Source organism: Alligator mississippiensis, chromosome 13 (assembly GCF_030867095.1).
Source record: "Alligator mississippiensis isolate rAllMis1 chromosome 13, rAllMis1, whole genome shotgun sequence".
In the NCBI taxonomy this organism is placed as follows: Eukaryota; Metazoa; Chordata; order Crocodylia; family Alligatoridae; genus Alligator; species Alligator mississippiensis.
Window position 1 is genome coordinate 30,618,547 of NC_081836.1, and position 25,390 is coordinate 30,643,936.

A 25,390-nucleotide genomic window follows, 5' to 3' on the forward strand; every position below is an offset into this window, starting at 1 on the left:
TTCCTAATATGCAGCCTTAGCAGTTTGATCAATGATATAAGAGTTGGCTGAACCATCCACAACCAACAATGCATGTAATGAGTTCATTTCCAATTCTGCTCATGATGTATCCATCTGTGGAGTTAGATTTTTGTGACTTTCTCTAGCTCACTTGTTAACCAGCAAAATACAGCCTGCAAGCTGGATCCAGCCCACCAGGCCATTGTATCTGGCCCACAGGGCCCCTAAAAGTTTAGTAAAATAACATTTATGTGAACCGGCTCCCTGTCAAAGCTGGCTGGAGACAGGGGGCAGGAGGACCCAGAGGGAGCCCTCAGCAGGCTTGAAGGCTTGAGCAGCCCAGCCCCGCCCACCTGCAGCCAGTTCATCGCTTTCCTGCCCCAACCCTGCTCCAGCACCAGGTGGTTGGGGCTCACAGCTGCATCCCCAGACCACAGAGCATGGGACCACTCGTAGGGGTATGTATGTGTGTGCGCATGTGGGCAGGCACAGGGGCAGAGTGTGTACGCGTGTGTCTGTTCATAGGGTGAGTCCCACACGCAAACCCCTCTATACACATACACCTACACCTCCCTTCGCGCTGCCGTACACAAACCTCAGCCACCCTCCCCCCCATACTCACCCACACCCCACATACCCACAGCCCCACAAACCTATACCCACCGCCCACAATATACAAAAATAAGACTTCATTTTAAGCTATGTGCAGTCACCTCTGTGTACACTACACAAACACATGTAAATTAGGACAAAAATATTTTTTGAAATCAAATTAATGAATGTTGTAGATGATCACTTTTTAGAATATAATTTGGTATTTTTCTGGTTCTGAGATAGCAAAACTCCTTGCTGAAAGGAGTACTTCTGGGGGCAAGGGGAGGAACTTCTGGTGGCAAAGATCAGGGGTTAGGGCGTGGGACTTCTGGTCACAAGATGGCAACCAGGGGCTGGGGCACCTGTCAAAGGGCAGGGCTACCCATGCAGCCCTTGACAGCTTGCCAAAACTCGGTAAGTGGCCCACCGCCCAAAATAATTGCCTGCCCCTGGTCTAATAAAAGATATCACATCTACCCAAAGAACCTTGCCTGCCTTGTGTATGTATAGCAAACATAAGTAGATAATTACTGACAAACTTGTGTTAAAAATAAAAATAATACCAACAACAACAATATTACAATTTTGTGAATTCACCATTTTGTTCTTAGCTCTAATGAGATGATTGAGCTTGCTTCTTGGCAGAAAGCACATGAAAGTTTGATAGGAAAGATGACAGTTTCAATCTTAGATCTCCTTCAACATTCAGTTTGTTTTTCTCAATACTAAGGCTGGAAATCCACTTTCACATAAATACATGGTGGTGAACAGCATCAAAGCTTTAATGGCCTTATCTGTCAGATCAGAGTACTCCTTTTTTAATTTCAACCAGAATCAGGCAAGAGATTCCAGCTTGAATTCAAGTTTCAGTCTCCTGTCACAGGATAACTTGAGTAATTGCTCTTCTTATTTAGCTGTTAGACAAGACCTAGAGTTGCAGTCTGCTACAAAGGGGTTATGTATCCACTCATTCTCATTTCCCATTTCAGGAAAGTACTGGAAAAACTGAGATTTGAGTGCCAGCAAGTGTTCCTTGATTTTGTTTCACATCACTGTCCAGCATCAACTTGTTTTTAGCCAAAAAGCCGTCAAGGGTTTCAAATGTATCAAAGTCATCTCCTCTTACTTGAGGAACCTGGAGTTTGAAGCTCCTTGATGAAAGCCATCACGCACAGCCCCCTGCATACACAGGCAACCATTCACCCAGGGATTCCCCCCAGATCGCCCTCATACATTTGTAACCCTAGTCATGGTGCTAACCATGGCCATGTCCGGATTCAGGGTTCTGGGGTGTAAAACAGGGTCAGCCTTCCAGCCCCTAAGGCTGGGGCCACCTCTCTGTGGAGTGTTTTCTTGTAGTTTCCCCACACACGAGTACATACAGTCTAAACGTTTACAGTTTATTATTTACAAAACAGCCAACGTATGAATTGGGGATGTATGAAATTTCACCTGGTGTTTCATTTCGAAGCTGTTTCGATGTGTTTTGAGCTCGAAACAGTGAAATCAAAATGAAACAAAAGCCTTCGAAACAGCTTCAAAATGAAACAAGGGCACTTGAAACGTTTCATATTTTGAAGCCAGACTTACTTGGCTTGAGCGCAGGTCCCAGGCAGGAGCAGCAGCAGCCTCCTGTCATCCAGCAAGCAGATCGGGGGTCTGCCTGCACCCCTGGGAGGGCTGCAGGGCTGTGCCGGACTCCTCCCGGGGGTGCAGGCCCCCTATCTGCCAGCCGGATGACAGGAGGTTGCTGCTGCCAGCTGGGACCAGTGCTGGGCTCAACTCACATCCAGCGCCAGGAAAACTGGTGCTGCCGTTGGCCCCAGCTGGCAGCACCAGCCTCCTATCATCCGGCAGGCAGATTGGCAGCTCACCCGCACCCCCGGGAGGAGTCTAGCACAGCCCTGTGGCCCTCCCGGGGGTGTGGGCAAGCTGCTGAACTGTCTGCCGGATGACAGGAGGTGGGTGCTGCCAGCTGGGGCCAGCGGCAGCATCGATCTTCCTGGCATGGGCTGCGCCTAGCATTGGTCCCAGCCAGCGGCACCAGCCTCCTGTGATCTGGCAGGCCAGTTGGGGGACTCCTGCACCCCCAGGAGGAGTCAGCAGAGACCTGCAGCCCTCCCAGAGGTCTCCTGATTGGCCTACCAGATCACAGGAGGCTGCTCCTGCCGCCTGGCGCAGTTTGCATCCAGTGCCAGGAAGATTGGTGCTGCTGCCAACCTCAGCAGGCAGCACCAGCCTCCTGTCATCTGGCAGACAGATCGGGGGCCTGCTTGCACCCCTGGGAGGCGGCAGGGGTCCAGGCCCCTGATCTGCCTGCCTGATGACAGGAGGCTGGTTCTGCTGACTGAGGCCAGCGGCAAATCAGGATGTGCAGGGACCCACCGCCACACTGGGGATCGGGGCGGTGGCCCGCACCCTCCTTGGGTCCGCTCTGGTGCGGGGCCTGGGGCAAATCAGTTTTTTGTGTGGGGACCCGCTTCCACCCTGGGATCAAGGCGGGGGCCGGTCCCTGCACAAGCGGATTTGTCTCGGGCCCTGCACCAGAGCTGACCCAAGGAGGGTGCAGGACCTTGGGGTGGAGGCAGGTCCCTGCATGAGCTGATTTGCCCTGGGACCTGCTGCTGGCCCCAGGCAGCAGAACCAGCCTCCTGTCATCCAGGAGGCAGATTGGGAGCCTGCACCCCTGGGAACAGTCCGGCACAGTCCCCACAGCCCTCCCAGGGGTGTGGGTGGGCCCCCAATCTGCTTGCCTGATGACGAGGCTGGTGCTGCCAGGTAGGACCAGTGACAGCACTGATTTTGCTGGAGCTGGGTGCAGGCTGCTCCCAGCACAGTCCCAGGCAGCAGGTGCAGCCTCCTGTGATCCATTAGTTGTGTGCAGATAAGTGGAGATCCTGTTTCCTTTTCAACTCAGTCCTCATTCAGGCAAACTTCCACTGATTTTTAGTTAGTGTGCTTTTTCAAGCATAAATGTGTCATTTGGTCATCTACCAAATGTATCGCTACTTGTGTTACATCTGAGTTGCATCATTATTTCTGCTATGGACTCCTACAGCCCATTACACTTCACAAGATTGTCCCAGTAAACTTTCTACTGCATAGACCATTTGGATGCAATATTTTCCCTTCCTAAAAACATTTTTAAAAGCAAGACATTGGTCACGGAACTGTTTTGCTGGAAGAATTGAATAAAGCACAGGTGACTGTCATTGCAGTGAATTTGTTATTCATACCTAAATGAATGCTTGTGATAACCTTTTCTCAGGCTTTCCCCAGTAGTAACTGGTATTGATGAAAACCTTGGGAGGTAACAGAACCCCAAGTATTATGGTAATTACTCTTGAATGGGTTTATATTCAATTTGCCTTGTCTACTCGTTAAAGTTTCATCTCCCTCCTGAAGTCTCTGGAAGTAAACTGTGAGTGGTGGAGGGAAATGATGGTTTACCACACTTGGAATGATCACATTTTACAACACTTCACAGCAGTGCTCTTTTGGGACAGCTGTTATTTGTTGCTCTTGCTTGTATATAATAAGAACCTCTCTTCCTAGGTATTAAGGTAATTGGTGGCATAAAGGAGCTCACAGGAGAAGAATATGGAGTTTATGTAAAGAGGATCCTACCAGGGGGTGTCGCTTATGTTGATGGTGAGTTAAACAGGGAAAGAAAGCCAGTAAATATTCAAAGCTCTACGTAACTAGTGCGCTATCCTTATTAATCCTGGTTTGATGCTTCCTCATATACAGGCAGTCCTCAGACTTACAACATGATTGGTTTCTGAAAACCGCGTCTTAAGTCAAAACGTAACTCAGAACCAATTTTCTCATAAGAAATAATGTTATGAATGGGGGATTGGTTCCTGAACCAAGGCCCAGTATCCTATTTTCACCAAAAACATCCCAGAATTTTGTACTTGATCTATTATAGATGAGTAATACAGCTACATTAATGTATTTATATTGTAAATAGCAATCATATTGATTTGGAAGGACTTCTCTGAGGTGACTTTGCTGGACTTTTTGAAGGGTTCTTGGCTGGAGTCTTCTCAGGAATCTTGGCTACAGGTTTTTCTGGAGTCTTGGCTGCTTTCTTAAAGAACGTGTCCAAGGAAGTTTGGACAGATGTTCTCCAGGGAGACGGACGACACAGTGAACTTGTTCGCTGGTGTGGCATCACATCGGATCAAGCGTTGTACAGTTGAAACTGACGTCAGAAAGTTGAAACAGGGTGTCTATTTATAAAAGTTGTAAGTGCAAAACACTGTAACTCAAAACGTTGTAAGTCAAGGACTGCCTGTACTCGCTTCTAGATATTTGGATGGATATTTCACTGTGGTAATTCATGTTGATCAATTTCAAGCCTTCTCTCCTGTGTCTAAGATGTTTAAGTGATTGTTTCATGATTGCAGTACTGAGACTCATCCATGCCAGCCCACAGACTCACTTCATTGTTGGATCCTTATCCACTGATGATTCTTGGTTCCATTAGTTGTTTCCAGATAAGTGGAGATCCTGTTTCCTTTTCAACTCAGTCCTCATTCAGGCAAACTTCCACTGATTTTTAGTTAGCATGCTTTTTCAAGCATAAATGTGTCATTTGGTCATCTACCAAATGTATTTAACAAAACAACCAATTCGAATTGTGCGAGAGAGAGTCTTTCCAGGTATAGGTGCAGTTCCAGGTTAAGAAAAAAGAAAGAACCCCCCACCACTACATTTTCTGATATGCATTTGCATTTCCTAGTTACTCAAAACACAGCACAGTAAGTACAAGTATTAAACATCCATGTTGTGTCTTCTGGTTCATTTGTTTAGGACGCCTGCAACCAGGGGACCAGATCCTGGAGGTCAATGGCGAGTCTCTGATTGGGGTTACCAGTGAGAGGTACTGTTGCTAAGCAGGGACTCTGCAGGCATTGCAGTTGTATGTGAATCTGAATGGTGGGCTGGTATGTGGCTTGCCTGAAAGATCCTGCATGTTGTGTGCGTACACAAAGGGCTGCTGCTTTCAGTGCCATTCATCTAACAGTCTAGGCAAGGATCAGAGTCCCTATACAATAATTCAAAGATGAAGAGATGTGAAGGCCCCAGTCTGCGTTAGAAATTACTTTCATCTTCATTCAAAGCACAAACTGAACCTGTCCACAAGCTTCTTCTGAGGTCAGCAAAAGTAGAGGTCACTAGAATCTTTCATTTCTTCAGCCTCTGTGCACCAACAGTGTGATGGGCACTGCACAAATGCAGCAGCCAACCAAAAGTACTTTATACCTCCTTTCTGTCTCCTGGGTCTGGTCAGCTCCATAGACCTCAATGTTCCTGAGTCATCATGATCACACGGAGTCCCCCAGAGCAGTGATTCTCCTGCTTCCAAACCACAGGTTCCTACTGACTATCCATAAGAGTCCTGTAGAAAGTACAGGGTGTTTGTCACACAGGTGAGCTCCCTGTGTCCAGCCACTAGAGAACAGAGACTGCAGTGGCTGCTTGACTTTGATTGTGTAGGCACTGTGCATGTCTGGGAAAGAGCATTTAAGAGACTGGAAGTCAGGGAGGATGTATTTGCTTCCTGCACCTCCTGTTACCTGTTCAGGGACCCCAGCTACTGCAGTGGTGAGGAGCAGCAGGCTGTGACTTACCTTCCCTCCAGCCCTGCTGCCAAAGAGGGAAGTCATGGCCACCTGAAAGATGTTCAGTCCCCTGGAGGGTCTTCTCCACCCCCCAAAAATGAAGCCATCATTCATGTGGCTGCTGTTGAGGTTTCCATGGCCCACTGCTGAGTTTGGCACAGACTTTGATGTACTGATATGTAGTCTAGTATTATTCATTCTTTGTTGCACATGAGAGCTCATTCTTTGTCCTGCCTTCCTGCAGAGCTGTGGATATCCTCAGAACAGCCTCCGCCACCAGCCATATGCGCCTTCTCATAGCCCGGGATGATGATTCCAGGTAAGTGTGCATTGAATTCTTCCCACAGAAGAATACACTTGCACTAAACTATATATTCCTGTGAATGAGTAGGGCTTGGCTAGAAAGGTTAAAGCAGAGTGCAAGCGTTCCCCTGGACTCATGCTGAAAGCTGCCTCCAGTCAAGCCAGCTATGCATGAGTACCTAGTCATGGAAGCTGGGGAATCCTGATCTGCCCCAGCCCAGGTAACATAAGCAGTGCAGTAGGTTCGTGAAGGAAACTCCAGCAGCCATTAGGCTCTTCCACAGTGGCTCTTGTATCCTGCTTTTAGAGTAGTTAGAGGGATCTTGGCCCCTTCTCAGCAGGATTGACCTGTGAATCTGTGTAGTAGCATCCTCATTCCTCTCCCAAGGCTCCACCCAGTCCCTTCCCACCTGCTCCTGTAAGCTTGTCTCACCTACCCAGGCCAAAGATTACGTAGTAGAAGCCCTTCCACCTGCTACTGAGCGTCTTACACTTTTTGCTCCATGAGGCAGTGACCCTATGCAGGTGTAGGCAGGTTCAGTGCTTGATCCTTGACATTCTAGTCTCTTTCCTCTGAGAAGAAGGAAGCCCAGAAGAATCAGGGGTTGTTTCCACAGTAACTATGTTTGTTTCTTGGCCAGTGACCCAGGAGGCAGGTTATCTGCCATAACCCATGTGTATTTGCTCCCAGCTGTCCAGGCATCTTGACACATTTCCAACACCATATATTATAGCAGATGTTTCCAAAAATATATGTGTGCATGGCTTTATTGGAGGCTATGGCTGTTTCATGCATCTGTCAACTGTGCCTCTAATAGATTGCTGTAAATGGATAGGATGCAAACACTGAGAGCACCCAAACTTTAAACATTTTATTTGGTCTTTGTTTGCTATTGGTTGTCTGATAAATCTGCCAAAGGTTATCCAGAGGGAGAGTTCAGCACTAATCAGTTTAATTTTTTTTTAAAGATTTGCAGAGATTTTGCTTACATAATCATCTCACAAAATGTTTAATACATATCTCCAAGATTAAGGGGAATGGAAGAGAGGGAAGGGTTTTCGGCTTGCTGTTTTTTCTTTTTCTTTTTTGATCCCATATTATCTTTTAGCGCTGTCCTTGAGCTTGGGGGGTAATTGACTGTCTATCCACATTGCTGTCACAATGCTTGCTGACACTGATGCAGCCGAGGCTAGTGGCTTGTTTGGTTTTTGTCCTGTTTTGGATCAGCTGTGCTGTTCTAAGAACAGCTCAACCAATCATTGGAAAACATATAGAGCCTGATTTTATGCTGCAGCATAAAGGGGTTTTTATGTAAACAAGGATCAGGCCTGAGTTTTTTTATAGCACCCTGAACACCAGGGTCCCAATAAAATTGATGCTGAGATCAGAGCCACGTGACTCATAAGTGAATGTAGGCAAGAATGGCACATCTCTGAGAGTCTTCTGTTGAGTTGAATGAGTATTCATTAACACAAGCAAGGACAAGTAGAGTGTGGGGTGGGGCAGTTTGTACTGCTACTACAAGGCAGGCAAGTTTTGAGTATTCAAGACAATTATTTTCTCTGTTTCTGATTTCTCCAGTTATACTAGCAACAGAGGCAATAGCCATGGCTGTGCAAGATCCTTAACATTACAAGTGAAGGAGCACAGGCTTTGGGAGAGAAGGGAAATTGCATCATAATGTTTAGCAAAACAGTGTGGACAGAGAATAATCAGCATGGACACATTAATTTACTCCTGTGTAAGCTTGTGGGGTCTGAGTCTGAGCTCAGAGGCATTAAAGCCAATGAAATTACACTAGGGAGGACTGCAGCTTAGTCTGTCTCTTTGCAAGCTTAGTACTGCAGCTGTGCACATATGGGAGGTTTTTTGCACAAGCCTGTCACCGGAGGTCTGATAACTTAAGACTGTATTCTTACAGCCCATCAGTAGACCAGAGAGATGCTGCAGGTGGGCCATGAGGGCAGGTACATGAAAGGATCACAGGAGGGTTGTACTCCTCCCTCTGAATGCTCTGGTGGCACCAGGAAGTATTGTATTGAGACATTACACTGCCCCACACATCCACCTCCTGAGCAGGAAGCAGTATAGCTGCCTTAGTGCCAGTCAGCAGAGCTGTAGCCCACCCTCTACACTGCATTAAGGTATGCAGCAGTGACTGCACTTCTTTCAGTTCAGTGTGTTCAGAACTCTGCACAGCGCTGCCTTGTGCCATCCTAATGCTTCTGTAAGGTGGTGACCCCACACAGCTTCCATTGCCAGTTCAAGTGAACTCAAGAGGATCAAAAAAGTTGAGAACCTCAGGCACAAAATACCTGTTATGGTAAACAGGATGGTTCTGATTTTTGAAGGCACAATAAATCAGGCCTCCAGTGCTTCAGATATAAATGATAGAATTGATTGAGCCTTATTGAGTGCCACCAGAGAAATAGGGCCCATGGCTACTGCCAGTTTTTCCTGCTGTTAGTTGTGACTGCAGAATTGCCTAGGCAGTAGAAGAGGCAGGTATGAAATGCAGGCCTGGCCTTGTAAAATGCTCCCTTTCAGGTCTTCAAGTCTGAGAGAGTGCACAGAAGTATTTTAGTATTGAAGCCAGAGCATTCGGGCTGAGCTCTGAACTGTGCCAATGCTTAACGAAAGGGGTTGGTAACCTATGGCTCATGGTCCAGATCATATCTGCAGAACCTTTGTATCCGGCTCAAAGAGCCATGGCTTGAGTAGCATATGGGGCAGGAACTGTGCTCATGCCGTGCCATAGTTGGATGCCTGGGGCTTTGGCAGAGGGAAAGCTTTCCCTGTGCTGTGCTGGGTGGCAGGGAGAAGTGGTGGAGGCAGAGAAGTCCTCTTGCTCACCTGTCTCAGGCCCAAGTTTGAGCATTCTGGCCCCCTGCTGGAAAACACTGATGACCCCTGCTTAAGGATGTTTGGATCCATGGCTTTGATTTGTGCTCCTTTCTGCCTGATTGGTATAATTTCTTTGTGGCTCTCTAACTGTTGCTTACTCAACCCAAGCCTGATATATACAGTAGATCCTTTTTTCTGTAAGGGATACAACGGGCATTCCAATTTGACAGGTGTATCTTTATGAAGTTGAGCCAGTTAGGTGGGTTGTCTACACCATACCATCTGGAATGTGGATTGTGTCTTCTGCATCTTACTGTGTATAAATAAGGCATGTAAATGTGTTTCCTTAGTCTCTTTTATTTCAGTTACTGTGCATTTATTTAGTACTTGCTAATATACTACTTGCTAATATGCTACTGCGCAGTAGTGCCTTGTGTAGATACACCCCATGTTTTCAAGATTTTTTTGCTGAGATTCTTATGTGATTACTTGGCTTCTAGGGTTTCGAGAAGACAGTGAGAACTCATGATAAGCCTGTCACTTAGCAATGTTGGTTGTTGTCTCTAGTGGGTTATGGAATAGAGAAAATCCCACACAATTTACTCATTCGTTTTGATGCACTGGCTGGGGGAGTAGTTAGCTGATTGCACGATTTCACAAGATTACACACTTAATTCATACAACACAATTTTATTTTAAAACTCTTTGCTACGCATATAACACTGCTTAGCTTTAAGAAACACCACAAACATTAAAAACACAATAATTACATATATCAGAAACAATGCTCCAAATGCACTTCCTTCCCAAACAATGCTAAAAGAATTAGTATTACAAAAACAACTACAATTACAACTAAAAGTTAAATTTGAATCAATACTATTATTTTCATGATGTACTTACAAACCTAGAATTCCGAGAAGCCAAATACCAAAATATGGTTTCATTCCTCAGTAGTACAATTTAATGGGTTGGCCTCAGTACTATGGTTCAATGGGCTCGCCTCAGCAATACAATTCAATGGGCTGGCCTCAGCAGTACTATTCAATGAGCTGGGCTCAGCAGTGATAGGACTAAGTCCCCTTCCTTCAGTCTCTTTCGGGCGCTCTGCAGCTTCAGAGTGAACTAAGAAATTCGTGTTCACGGAGAGGTTGGTTCAGGTGATCAGTCTGATCCGGGCTACGCTTGCGATTCTTCCTTTGTTGTTCTGCAAGTGAAGTCACCTCCAAATTGGGACAGTAAGTTACAGTTTTTATTGAGCGAGCTGCCGTCAATGGGCTCCTCCTACTCAAGCCTGTCATTACTCCCAAATTTGGGCTCGGATCTTACTCAACAGATTCTTTTGCCTTTGTTAAGCATTTTAAATTACCTTTGGGAAACTTCCATATCACTGCAAATGCCCTTTTCTTACCAATCTGGTCAAAAGGCCTTAGGGTTTGATCTCTTGGAACTCAGGATATTTGCTCTCTTTGTAAAAGACTTCTAAAGATAAAATTTAAATTAAGACTTTAAACAAAGTCAGGACCTTTTGCACGTAGTCCCAAAACAATGAGCTAGATAAGGAGATAAATCTTATCTTCTTCCTGAAACTGGCTAATGGGCAACCTTTACAAACATTCAAACTATTTCATTCAATATGACAGTTGTCTTAAAATCAATGCACATTGTGATTGCTGTTCTAAGCAGGTGTTGGGCTTCCAGGGTCTTGTACAGGTTGTATTTATCAAGATAAGTTATTAACACTAGGGCTTAAACTCCTCTCTCCCATCTAGAGAGCAGAGGCTGAGGTTTCCAGAGATATTCCTGCATAACCTTAGATGGAAGATTGACCTTTTGTGCTTCCCCAGAATACAAGGGCATCACAGAAAATGCATCATAGAATAAAATAAGAGTATTCCACTGACTGATTGGTCCCCTGCTGCTTAATTTGTAATAAAATCAGCCTGTAGCTGGCTGCTGCTCTCAGCCACTTTTATCTGAGTGCTCCTCATGGATCTGTCTGAGGCTGTACACACCTCAGAGCTCTGTACAAAGACCCTTCTGTTACCCTAAATCTCAGTATCCTTAGTGGACATTGAAGGACAGTATCCTAAGTGGATACAGTATACTTAGTGGACTCTCCCTATCTCAGCCTTTCTACCAGTCAAATAAGGCAGGCATTTCAGTTGCACAGGAACCTGATAGGATCAAGTATTTCAGTAATAGAGCTGGTCAAATACCAGATTAAACTAAAATAAATGGAACCAAATGGGGGGCTCAGGTCAGGGTCCTGTTTCATTTCCTATTCCCTAGCTTCATAGCTGCTGTTTTTGGAATTTATGCAGCTTGTGATGCTACTCCACCAGCGACGTGGGCCTGCAACTGTCCGTGTGGTCACTGAGAGCACTTGTTCATGTGATGGGGATTTAGTTTTTAATTGAAACCCACCATTTCAATGTAGGAGTTTCTTTCACTGTTATGGCAAGGGGCCTGATCCTTATTTTTTTTTCCTGGAGGAGCCTGCCTATGGCTGGCAGGGGGGGAAGCTGCCAGCAGGCTGAGCGGCCCTTGAACTGCAAGGGGCCCTGGTCCTTCCCTTCATGGCAGTGGCACCCCTGGGGCTGCCCTGGCAGGCTGCTAGCTGATCGGATGCTACTCCAGCTTGGGATTGGGGAAGAGTTGGATCAGGCCAGGTGCTACCTCTGAGCTGGAGCAGCACCTGGCTTGCTAGCAACTTGCCTGGGTGGCTCCCAGGGGTGCTGCCACTGTGGAGGGAAGGATCACCACCCCCGACCACTCAAGAAGTGGGCAGGCTCTGTTGGGGGGTGGGGGGAAGGATTGGACCCCTTGCTGCTTCTGCCTATAGCAGGCACCTGCTGAAGGCAGAAGTGGTGAGGGGCCTGATCCTTTTTTTTTGCAGAGCCTGCTCACCTCTCCTGTGGCCAGGAGTGGGGAGGTGGGGCGAGCTGATTAATAGTTGCAATGTATCATTGCAAACTAAACTACATCAGGACTTAGTTTAGTTTGCAACAATGCAAACTCATTTAAACCCTCCAAAACTCCTTCGCATGTACAGTGTGACAACATTAAGCCACACAAAGTGACATTTTTGTCATGTGTACATGGTAATGGTGTCACATGTGCAAGTGCCCTGAGCATGTGCAGGATCCTGTATTTTGCCAGGCAAGTACCTGGCTCTGTACACACACCTAGCCATGTGCAGGTCCCCCAGATGTAGGTGGGCACTGGCTAGGAGCCATCCTAGATCATTGCTTCCTCATGAGCTCTCAGATCAGTACTGTGACAAAATGGGCTGATGATACCTGTGGATCTATAAAAAGGGGAATATCTCTTTTAGTAGAACCTCTCTGAATGCACCCTGTCTTGCCTTCTGTAGGTACAGAAGAGAGAGTAGAGCAATACTCTGGTGTCAAAACCAGACCTTTCAGAGTGGGGTTTAAAGAGCTCGGCCGATTCGGCTTATCAAAGAGAAGGCTGAAGTGTATATGTATAAGTGTATAAGTATTTGTACAAGAAAAAGGAATCTAACCATGAGGAACTCTGCAGTCTTGCTGATAAAGGCATGTCTAGATCCATTGACTGTAAATGGAGTTAGAAGTTTCCTGACAGTGAGGATGGTTAAATATCGGAACACCTTTTCAGGAGAATTGGTGGACTCAGTTGCTGGGAGTCTTAAAAACAGCTGATATATCATTTTAAGAAAGAAATGCTTTAGCCCAGCCATGGGGACGCAGGCTAGCTGGCTCTGGTGGTTGTTTCTGACTTTGGGATCTGTTTATCCTCCCTGTTAATTCCCTTCTTTCATGCAGGGCAGCCTGTCTGGCCTCAGCATGCTTATTACACTTGCTGTTTATTAAGGCAATGACTGTAACATAATCTCCAGCTTCCAGGCTTCATTCTGCAGGGTCAGTAAGGAATTTTATCCTGAGACACAGTTGGCTAAACATATCATGTGTTTGTCTATCTGTCTTGCTTTCTTGGAAGCATCAAAGAGTGGCCAGAGCCAAAACTGGGACACAGGGCAATATACACCTGTGCTCAGATTTGGTACAGAGAATCTCATTTCTTTGATCATGGCTGGTATATCTTGATCATAGGCTCAGGGTAAAGTGATTGCCAGATTTGTGATTGGGAGGGAATATTTTTCTGGAACAGACTAGCAGGGCCCTTGGTGATTTTTCACCTTTCCCTGCAGCATGCATGTTAAGCTGATTAGTGTGACAATTACTTGCATTTCTTTGGTTATAAAAAGGCCCACAGAGATCTTACACATTCCTCTGATAGCCCATGTGTGTCACATCAGCAAATGAAGAAGGCTTCAAAATTCAAGAGGTGTTCTGCTCTAGTGGGTAAAGCATGGGACTGGGAGTGGGGGCTTTTCTCTTGTGCACTTACAATGGACAAACTGCATAGCTGCTTTGTCCTTCAGTTTACTCACTTGTATTCTATGGATGATAACACCAGAGAGATACTGGGAAGTTTAATTATCATTGTAAAATCCTTGGAGTTTGCTGATGAAAAGCAGGGCAGAGGGGCTGTCACTCGGATACAAATGCCCAGAAGAGAATTTCCCTGGCACAGGGGAATTTCTTGCTGACGTATCCAGCTCCTGTGCCTATTTCCCATCCCAGAATAAGGGGCATGTTTGGGCACGGAGGTTTCAGTTTGTCACTGGAATTTTCCAAGGTGGTTGCTATGAGGTTGGGATCCTCCACTTAGGTTGATTATGGACCCTCACTCCAGCATAAGCTGCACATTGTTTGGAAACAGCTCAAAAATCACATCAGAGCTGCCCCTGAGAATCAAGGAGCTGTATCTAGTTCCCTGATACCACCCCCTGCACTGACCAGGTCTCTGCTTGCAGAAGAAAATCAAGCCTATAAATGGGTTGGTGTGTAAAACTTTTTCTAGGCATATTTTTGTGTTATAAATCAATAGGGAATTGTATAAAGGAGCTGAATGAGTCTTCTGTGTCTTGCTTTTCAGGAGAGAATTCTCTGAGCTGCTGGAAAAGTTTGGACCTCAGAGCAACACAGGATCATCCCGGAGTTCTCCAATTCTCCATGGTGGCAGTGAGTACTGAAATCTTTGTGAAGTCAATGCTGTAATGTAGACAACACCTCCACCATTGGGAGGTCTTGTATCCTTATCTTAGTGCTAAGCTGTTGTTTCATTTTAATACTGTGCTGTTGTTTCTGAATAGGGCTTGGAGGAAGTTTTGCAGAAAAATAAATCCTGACTATATTTGAGAGAATTCTTATTTGCTGGGTCCCAAGAAATGCTCTGATTGTTATATGGCAGTAATGCAGAACTTAAATGCATCTTGGCTGCAGAGCAGCAGAGTAGAATAAACATGGACCTAATAGTCTGTGCAAATAAGGAAAAACAGAGATGGGGAGAGAGAGAGAACTGTGTTAGGGTGGAAGCAGGAAGGCTTTGGTATCTAACTGTTCTCCAGCTTCCATAACTTCACTTGAACTGTACATCAGTTCACAAAGATACTGCACTAATAAGTTCTAATAATACCTAGGTTTTCAAAAGCAGTTTTCCTCTATGAATATCAAAGCATTTAAGGCAGGGCATATTATTATCCCCCTAGTTTCCAGGTGGAGAAATTGCCTGTGGCAACAAAGCAAGTCACTAGTAGACCGAGAAATGGTGCTCAGGTCACCTAAGCTGGGAGTGGCAAACTATGCCATGGACCCCTCCATGGGTTTTCATTAAAGAAAACCCTGTGACAGTGGAACACAGCAGTGTCTGTGCAAATTACTGTAATCACAGATTTACATTTGTGTTGGGCAAATTAAACTGTATCTATCTTATTCACTTGAGTGGTAGGGATTTCAATTCTGAATAAGGGACCATGAAAGCTGTTTGAATTCCAGACTAGGAAGCAGGAAAGAAGGGTAGGAAGATGGGGGTGTAAAATGGTTTGGTTTTCTTCACTAACTTCAAATTTACCCTTCAGGTAGGTATTTGGAAAGTACATCCTCAGGGTCTTCATCACGATCCCAGAGTCCTCTACTTCTGAGCCCTGCAAATTCCCATGGGCCGGTCATCGGAAACTCGACACATTCCCCACACTCCAGCTCACAGTATGTACAGTGTCACAGAGTACAGTCACTTCTGCTGAATCAACACTCATTTCTAGAGCATCATTAGTGAATAGTCTGTATTGCATAGATTTCAGGAGGCTTCAGTCACAGATCAGAGTGGTTCCCATTCCACTGTGGCATAGGATTTTAAAAAGGGACTAATGATTTTGGATGTTGCAGTATTTGGGTGCCCACGTTGAGACAGCTGAAGAGGGACTGATTATCAGAAAGTTTTGGATAGCACCTTTAAAAATCTGGTTTCTTTTTAGTGGTCTTTTGGGCTGAGTGTCACAAAATAGCTCATTAAAACTATTGTCCAATCCCTTTGGACATGTTTACTGGATCTCCTTTTGAGTTGGAGTTAATGTTTCTCAATCCTCCATGTTTTCTAGGCCCCCTCTACATGTGCAGGTAAAGGCGTGATGGGATCTAATGGGTGATCCACACAATCATGCCTACTGTCATGCCACATATGCATGGCAGGAGGCATGTTTATGGGATTGCACATTAGATGCCATTGCATCAGAAACAAGCAAGCTCCCTTGGATGGGAGCCCCTTCAGTTGAGGGGCTCCCATCCATGGGGCCACCCCATGCACTCCCAGGGCTGGGGGATTACAACAGCTGGGATCTCCCAGGCTTGGAAGTGTGTGAAAACCCTGGGCCCTGGGGAACTGAGGCAGCCACCATCCTTAGGACTTGGGGGTGCATGAAACCATTTCACACCCCTTCCCAAGCTCTAGGGGTCGCAGCTGCTTGGATCTCCAGGGCTCCGGAGTTTCACCCTCTCCCCCCGCAAAAAGCCTTAGGGATAGCAGCTGCCACAGTCCCTGGGTCCCAGGGGTTTCACACATACACCTGGGCCCTAGGGATCATGGGTGCCTCGCTCTCCAGGGCTCAGGGGTTTCATGCTGGGCAAGGTGCACTTCTGCAGCTGGGAGCCCTGTCAACTGACAAGGCTCCCAACCACAAGGGATACCCTGCTACACATGCAAATTAAAGCTGCATAGCAACCATCTATAAATTTAAGACACATTTTTGAGGTCTAACTTTATAGTTGGTTGGAGCTTTTTATCATGTCATGAGTACTTGCTTTGCATGTGTAGCTGGTGTTAAGATAATTGTGGAATTAACCAGATAAGTGTACAATAAGTGTTATGTGTAGAGGGGGCCTTATACTCATGCCTTATCATAATTATTTATTATTAGGTTTTTTTTGTTATGTGGTTGCGCCTAAGAGCTCTTGTCATGGACCCTTGGCTCCATTATGCTAGACACTGAACAGATGCTAGTCTGTGTCCTGAAGTGCTGACAGTGTGCGAGACCTCAGAGATGTATGGAATGTAATTGCTCCATTTCCAGTCCTTTGCAACTGAGTAAAAACCCATGGTTCACAGATATTTTTGAAGGCAAAATGAAGTATCTTTTAAGATTATTAGGGCTGTGTGAAGCTTTAGGTGCTGATGCTGATTTAGAGGAGATTTGGCCCAATTTGGTGGCTGAATCTCCAAATCTGAATCGAATCAGGACCAATAAAAAGGTCCAGATCAATTCAAAGCTCTCCAAATCTTTGGAAAAGATTCAGAGAGCTTTGATGATTCAGGCAGTCCCCACCCACTGCAGTGGGGAGCTGGAGCTGGACTTGGAGCTGGTAAGCAGGTGCTGAGGGAGGCGGGGCTGGAGGAGGGGGAGGAGACCATGGGGGGACCCCTGCCAGGCCCCATCCCCTGCCTGCTCTCCCAGCCCCCTTGTGGCTGCCCCGCCCACCTCAGCTCCTGGTGCTTTAAAAAAAAGCCCCTGCTCACCAGATGCTGCCTGGCGGGGGGGCAATCCCCACTGCCCCACACTGCATGGGGGGCACTACACAAGCCCCCTGCTGTCCCAGCCCGTCCATGGCTGCCTCGCCTGCCCCAGCTCCAGCCCTTTAAGAAAAAAAAATGACTCACTGACCGGTGAGCCTGGGGTTTTTTTTGGGGGGGGGGGGGGGGTTCCTTAAAGGGCTGGAGCTGGGGCAGGCAGGGCAGCCATGGCGGGGTAGGGGTGGGAGGGCTGGGATAGTGGCAGGGGGGCCAGGGGGTTTGTGGCAGAGCCCCCACACAGCATGGGGCAGTGGGGGGCAGCGGTGATCTCCCTTCCTGGCAGCATCTGGTGAGCGGGGGCTTTTTTTTCAAAGAGCCAAGAGCTGGAGCGGGTGGGGCAGCCATTGCCGGGGCTGGGAGAGTGGGTGGGGGATGGGCCTGGGTGATTCGGAGATTTGGCAGGAGCCGAATCTCCGAATCAGATTTAGCCGAATCGATTTGGGACAGTGATTCATGTCACTGTCCCCCAAATCAGCAGAATCTGAAGCAAATACTAGCCTAAACATTATGGCTGAGAATCTCTTTTTCAAGGGTCAGTACCATGGTCCTTCTTCTATACTGTCCTGTCCCTTGTGCAGTTATTCACATCTGTGAGAGCTGAATACAGACACAACCCTCAACACCTCATCCTGCTTCCCAGTAGGAGGAATAACTGCCCAAGGACCAGAGACTACGTGGGAATGTGGCACTTATGGCGTCCTAGGTACATTTTGTATTTTATAAAACAGGGAGCTTAAAAATAACAATCAGAATTTTCTATCTGCAGAGAAAGGTGTCCAGGCTGATAGTGATGAACCTTCCAGAACTTAGGTAGTGCATTATCATCCTTTTTTTAGGGTCTCAGCCCTACTGTCTGCCTGCTGCTGCTTGTGCTTGCACAAATGTAAACCAGCAGTAATTCCTATGAAGTTACTGGAGAGGTCCCTTGCTGGAGAGGTCCATAGTTCAGACACAATACATTCTCTTGGCAGGTGAACTCCACGACACGCAAAGTATCACCTCTTTATTAGGGATTTGCAGAGGAGAAATATTTGGCACCAAAGCTTTTAAGCTGCTTGCTTGGAGACACTCTTTGAGAGGAGAGAACAGCTCATGTACTTGACAGCCTTTCTGGATAAACTGGACACCTTCCACAATTAACACTTTTCACTCCACAGCAAAGACAGTGGCCTGGATTTATACCCTTGTTTGTAGATGATGGATGTTGGGTGCTATGGCATTCAGCTGCGGTTGCAAAGTTTGGCTAGTCCACATCTTAGAAATATAGCAAAGGGTCACCTGGCATTAAACCACTACTTCCTGGAAGAAGGGACAGTAGGACTTGGACCATGTGAGATCTCAGATCATTGAAATGATGCATGTGTGTACTAATGTACTATAACCCAGTGTAACAGGGTCCTGCCCCAGGAGTGGCCCTGTGATGCCCCTGGAGCCCCCTCATCCCTTGTTGCTTTTACTTTCTTCGGGTAATCTCCCCTTCCACTTTCCTGCCACACCTTGATGTAGTTATGCCTTTAGAAAAAGGGAGGCTGCCCCAAGGCGCCGCAAGCGAGAGTATACATGTGAACACAGGTGTCATTGCTCATCGCCTTAAGGGCTAATTATGTGGCTTCCTCAGGTGCACAAAGAAGTGACCATAGAAAGCAGTCTATAGCCATGACCAAATACAAATGCATGGCTGCAGATATCTTAAAAAATGGTCACTTGGGTAAAAATCTGACCCCTCATTGCATGAGGTATCCAGATAAAGAGGTACAGACAGAAGTGTCAATTTTTGCCAGATCTGGCCGCAGAAAGCAGTTTATAACTGTGACCAAACATAAGTGCATGGATATAAATAGCTTCAAAAATGGCCAGCTGGGTGAAAATCTGACCCTTCATTAGGTAGGTATTACATAAAGGTGTTACAAAATGTAGCCTCTTTGGTAATTTGTGTCTGCAGAGCTCTCAGGCTGTTGCTGTTTTCAGAATGGGAGGGGAAAAGGAAGCAAAGGGAGTTCAGTCTGGATGTTTTTTATTCCCCCCTGGAGGGTGGGGCAGGTGTATTGCAGCCCCTCTTAGGTCGGGGGGGAGGGGGGAGCTACAATTCACCCACCCCACCCTTCAGCACCAGCTGGGGAGCCCCAAGAATGAGCTCCCTCCACTGCCTTTCCCCTTTCCCATTCTGAAAACAGCAGCACTGGCAGAAGGCCTGGCCATTGGTATGGGAACCTGGCTGCAGGTTCCCAGCTGGAAGCCAGGTTCCCCTCACCTCAGGAACCAACACTGAACTTCTTTTTGGTCTGGGGTAACGCTGTAACTCAAAACACGTTGCAGAATTACAGCTGGAAGTTGCACTTCTGTCTGTACCTGCTCTCATCTCCTCTTTTAGCCATGCCCAAGGCTTGCACATGTTACTAATCATTGGGTATTAAACTCCATCATCCAATCCAGTCAATCCTTTATCTGTGGGTCTTCAGCCCTAGTGTCAACTCCAATCAGTGCAGGCCCCTGAAAGTAGAATGGTTTCTACTATTGCTGGGGCCTCCAGCCCTGGTTCCTTTAACCATGCCAGCCCCTTCTGGGCTCAGGCGTACCTCAAACAATTTCACTCCTCTTGGGCTTAGGTCTGCATCCTCTGCTGGTCCTGGGCTCAGGCCTCGTTATCTCTGGCTGACTCCACCCTTCCCAGGCTACAGGTCTTTGGGCCTGTTTGTTCTCACCCTGCACAGGCTACAGGTCCTTGACCCTGCCTGCTCTCATCTCTCTGCAGCTGTGGCCCTGCTCCTCAGCCTTGGCCCCTATCCCACAGGACCTGACTCCGTTCCCGGGCCAGTTAAGACTTCCACCACTCCTGCAATCTCAATTCCTAAACCAGCAGTGTTTCCCCAGCCCTAAAACTATCTTACCCCCCACACAGTTGGAGTGCTTTATCAGAGGTTCCCCTTCTCAGCTCAAGAACTCTTTTTCCCAGGGCTACCTGCCCAGCTTTAGTCCTGGGCTTATATCTTGCAAGCCCAGCCACTTCTGGGTCATGTGGCTCCTTTGACTGCCCTCTGCCTCACCTGCAGCCTGCTTCTCCTGCAGCCTGCCTTCCCTTAAAGTAGCAGGAGCACCAAGCTCCTTACTACACGAGGACAGTGTAACTTGTTCTGTTTTGTTGGAGTCTATACAGATTCTTATACTGCCCACCTCATTATACTGTCTGAGCTCCTTCCAATAGCACATTGAGCAATGTGGTTAACATCCATCTGTGTGATTTGTTTTTGTCCCAGTTGTAGCATCCAATGGGCTTTTTTGATTACAGTATTCCATGGTACCTCATTTCCTGAAAAAATATTTTCTAATATCCCCAGGCTTGTAGAATAATGTAGAACTACAAATCATTCTCTTGGAGTGTGCTTTCCTAAATTTACCTTCTGACCAGTATAAGTGAAGAGGATATTTGAGTATGCAGCTGCTTTTTAGATCTTCTTAGTAGTGTTCTGCAGAGGTTGTATGCCCATGTAATTTAAAAACTATGGAACTGTTCAGGAAAAGATGCTATGTCTTGTAGCAATTACATAGGTCTGCAGACTGCATGGTTATCATGTTATATTTCAAGTTGTCAGGGAATTAAAAGATTATTTAAAGCATCAGATTGCTTAGAATGATGATTCAAGAGATGGATGTTGTTAGAATGTTTTATCTTTGAGTGAGGGGAATGTGTTGCTAAGTTGGGGGGTTTACTCATTTTCTGGGAGAAGGCCAAGGAATTGCACTCAGGAGTCCAAGCCAAACAGAACTTTTAGTTCAGCCCTGATGCTGAGTTGCTAAATGCTATACAGTGTCAGAGATAGTCAAAAGTTGTGTGCAATAAAATAAAAATCGACCAGTCTTAAGTTATCTGCTAACATTTTTGTTTCTTGTAGCTTCTCCAGTGAATCAGCAATTCAGACCATTTCCATAGCAAAATCCTCCGGCTTGGGGTTGACAATCAGTGGTGGATCTAATAAGCCAGATGGTCCCATGGTGTATGTTCAAGAGCTTATGCCAGAGGGTGACTGTTACAGGGTAAGTTAGCAATTCAGAGTTTCATTGATTTGTAAAATATGAATCTCTCCTGAACACTCCAACTATTGTGAAGAAGCCTGCTTTGGGGATGAGGTAATAAGGTTTTGAAGTGCATCTTTTTTGATATATTAATCTTTGTGGATAAAACTTGATACTATGTTGCTGTTTTCCCTCCTTGTTTAGGATGGGCGGCTCCGTCCAGGTGATCAGCTAGTAGCTATCAATAAAGACTCTTTGGTGGGCAGCACATATGAAGAGGCCAGAAAAATAATTGCAAAAGCCAAATTCAGGTAGGCAAGTGCCAACAGGCCCAAGTGAATAAATCTCTTGTGTCCAAAAAGCATGTCCTATTACAGTCAATAAGGGTCATGCCCTGTGGTGCTTCTGAGGGTGAGGGAGGAGATGTGCACATCATTCTACTCTTTTTTTTGCAAGAAACATCTTGTTAGTTCTCAGTGCCTTCTAACTCCACATCAGGAGGTCTTGAGTGCATGGGACTGTGACAGAACCCTGGGAATGTAGGGTACTCCCAGAAATATACACTGGATTTGTATAAGCGTATTGTTCCCCCCACTCTGCTGAACAGATATGCCCCGGTTATTAATTTGCTCAGAAATCCTGATTTACCACAGAAACTTTGGTAAAGCAACAGAAAAACAAAAGGGTTTATTACAAGGAAGAACAAATTATATAAAAAAGAAAAAGTGTTCAAATGCTTTGACAGCAAAGTATGGTAAAACAAAACTGACAGAACCGTTATCCTACATTCACACTACCACCTAGCCCCCAAAAATTCCTCTGAAAATCTCTTGGGGTCCTCCTCTCCTCAGTCACAGCTAGCTCTCTCAGCCAGAGACCTCCATGTCCTCTCTCCTCACAGGGAGCCATCTCCCTTGCCCATGTGGCGGGCCAGTAGGGGGTACTGCTGCATTGAGCCATCCGCCTCACTGCGCGCAATCCACTTCTAGGCTCCAAGTGCCTCACGTCTGGCTGCCCCCCTTCCTGAAGCACACCCACAAGCCTGGGGGTAATGCCGCCACCACCCAGGGTCTGGACTGATCTTGGTCCTGTGCCCCCTGGGAAACACAGGGCTAGTAGTCCTTGAGGGTACTTGATCTACTGCAAGAACTTGGGGTGCTTCCCTCAGTCTAAAGCACAAATAGTGGTCTTCCTTAGTTAGTCAAACCAAGGGGACCCCAAGGCCTAATCTAGACCCTCTCCCAATAAGTCTCCCATGCTAGGCATGGAGGAGAACTTTATTGGTTGCAAGGAGTAGATTTGAAATAGGGTACAAGGTAGAGCAATATCAGATAAATCCCTTAGAGCAAACAGTGTCACGGTAGCCTTTGATTACGCATCTGAGTTACTACAAGCTATACATCTTGTTAGATCTCAAGTAGCTTACTCACAAGTATCATCCAGAGGCAGGTAGAGATTCCCTCTGGAGGCAAGCAGTTCATTAAACATGAGTTTCAAGAGAGAGAGCAAGTTTCAGATGGTTCAGCTTCTCTGAGAGTCCTCATTATGGCTGCTGCTCCTCTTTCTGGGCAGTCTTTACCTTATATAGAATTTATGACCTCATTTACCTAATCCAATGAAGGCCAGCAGTTGTTGGCTGCCAGCCAGTCAATTTGAAATGCATCTCTGGTTGCTGGGTAGACTGGCAGGGTCTCTAGCCCCCTCCCAGTCATGATGATATTGCTTAGAACAATAGGGAGTTTAAGCCCCCCTTCCTCCCCCCAGGTGTGTGAGGCCAGTTACCTAGGCAGAGGGAGCAGGTTTCCCCCTCCCTCAGGAATGTATCCAGCTCAGGTTACAACTCAGGTTTACCTGAAGCTGATGGGGCCGGAGGTGTCTGCCCTCTTCAGTGACCATGGTAACCAAATTGCCAGATTGGTCATCAGCCTAATAGCAGAATTTGGGGAGAGATAGAGATGGCATTCTGCCACAGCCCCCACCCCCTAATGGTCACTGCCTCCATTACATGGTGCAAAGCCTTCCCCCAGCACTTACCTTCAGGTGAGGCAGAGAATCCTCCACAAAAATGTTTCTGCCTGTGGATCCAAGACAGTAACATCTTGCATCACATTCAGGAGTTTCAGGAGAACTCTCCAATCTGTTAGTCCTCATGTTGCAGTGAATGTCTCTCATCCTACAGACATTCTCAAGGCTCAGCCATGGAACTTGAGATCCAATATGAGTTTGCTGGGTGAAAACTTTTCTATATTTTTGCGCATTATGCAGGTTTAGCAAACTTAGCACGGAGTTGTAGCCATTAGGAAATTTCTGAAAACTTAAGTATGCATATTTTTAAGCACTAACACAATGTTTTATTTTTAAGACATGAGGGAAACACAGAAGTGGCCTTTATTCCTGGACGGGGATGGTTACATCCTGGACTCTCGACTCCCAACAGCATCCACTCATCACCTCCAAAAGCAATGGGGAATGGTCTGGGCTTCTGCAGACTGAAGGTCCGCGTGAGGTCCCCTGAGGTAGGCCATAGTTCAATGAGACCACAGATGCCAAACCCATGATCTCTGTCTCCATTGAGATTACTTTTATAGATTTTGTGGTAATCTTTCCAGATTAGCTGTTTATAAAGTCTGCAACATGGATTTGTTTGCTCTTGTTTGGACTCTGGTACTTTATATCTAGAATGTTGTTTCTTTTGGCTCTGGTTCAGGATGCCAACAGATTTATCCCTGACCATCTAAGTCTGTGCTGAAGACAGTTGAGATGGGCTTTCAGCCCTGGAGTCCAGAGTTCAGATTTGTTTTCAGAAGTCAAAAGTGAAAAACAAATTTACTTTTGACTAGGGTAATTCTAGGGACACCCTCAAATTCAGTACCAGACCTAGTCCCCAGAAATGAGAGAGAGATATTTTAAAGGTGACGAGGGGATTTAGCTGCACAATCATTGGGAATCATGTGGCTCAGTCCCTTAGACAGATTTGCAAATCTGCTAAAGCCGTACATTTCCCTTTCTTTCCTGGATTAATGCAGTGCTCTGTATGACCCTTTTGCAAATGACATAAGGCTTCTTATTATTGAAGTGATATTCTAGCTGTGATGGACCAGGAAATAAACAATTGTTTCCTAAACCACGCGCTTGGTCCAATAAAACATATCACCCACAAAAATTCTTGCCTCTTGTACAAGACTTCTTGGAGGTTCCTTCCATAACAAAGAAGCCTTGGGCCTTCTATGCAGCCTCCTGATGAGTCTGAGTTTTGTGTGTGAAAATTTAAGTCATCTGTGTGTATGTTGTCTGCTGGTAGATGCAAAAGGTATGGCTGGACATGGCTAGATATTCTGTCATCCAACAGCATGCATCATAATCCGGGGCGGGTTGCCAGCGAGGATTGGTCTCCATCAGTGGTCTCATCCAATTGCAATGCAGAATACCTACTGCTGTTCACACGTTTCACAAGAATGTCTTTAACATTAGCTGCCATGTCCTGAATTCTGTGCGACACTGTCATTTGAAAGAGGCACTCAATTTAACTGCTTTGCCATCCTCTCTCCACACAATATAAACAGAAGTTCTTTAGCTGCAGGCAGAATGAGTTCTTCCCTAATAGTGTGAGGCTTCCCCACTTTGGCTATTTGAAGGCTTGCAGAATATGAAGCTTCCAGGGCTTTTACATTTACTGTTGCATGACCAAACATTGTTACTTTCTTTTGTTTCAACTCATTGAGTTTGTGCTGAAAAAATTCAGGAGGTTTATCTTTGAAAGTAGCGTGTATTGTCTCCAAATGATGCCAGAGATTTACAGGCTTCAAGCTTTCGTTAGCCAGCACTGCGCAGCATAACACACATTGTGGCCTTGGTTCGTCTTGTTCACCAGTCCACGCAAAGCCTAAATTAGTATAGCTTGAGTTGTATTGTCTTACCATTTTTGGGTGTTTCAGTGGGTTTTCATTACTGGTACTTCTACTCGTACTGGTTCCTGGTAAACATGGGTCTGCACTCAAAATGTTCTTTGCAGATATGTGTTAGCTTGCTGTAGTCTCATGTTTGACTTTGAACT

General features: G+C 46.2%; 1 protein-coding gene across 4 annotated transcripts in view; it reads left to right on the forward strand.

Moving 5' to 3' along the window:
- LOC102560697 (syntaxin-binding protein 4) overlaps positions 1-25,390 on the forward strand; it is a 132,675-nt gene that overhangs the window by 80,599 nt on the left and 26,686 nt on the right. For all 4 annotated transcript variants that reach the window (XM_059716273.1, XM_059716274.1, XM_059716272.1 and 1 more), the window contains 8 exons: positions 4,150-4,245; positions 5,413-5,482; positions 6,469-6,543; positions 14,359-14,444; positions 15,341-15,467; positions 21,216-21,357; positions 21,541-21,647; positions 23,699-23,852. In XM_059716273.1, coding sequence (XP_059572256.1) covers positions 4,150-4,245; positions 5,413-5,482; positions 6,469-6,543; positions 14,359-14,444; positions 15,341-15,467; positions 21,216-21,357; positions 21,541-21,647; positions 23,699-23,852 — 857 coding nt within the window. The remainder of the gene's footprint in view (positions 1-4,149; positions 4,246-5,412; positions 5,483-6,468; positions 6,544-14,358; positions 14,445-15,340; positions 15,468-21,215; positions 21,358-21,540; positions 21,648-23,698; positions 23,853-25,390) is intronic.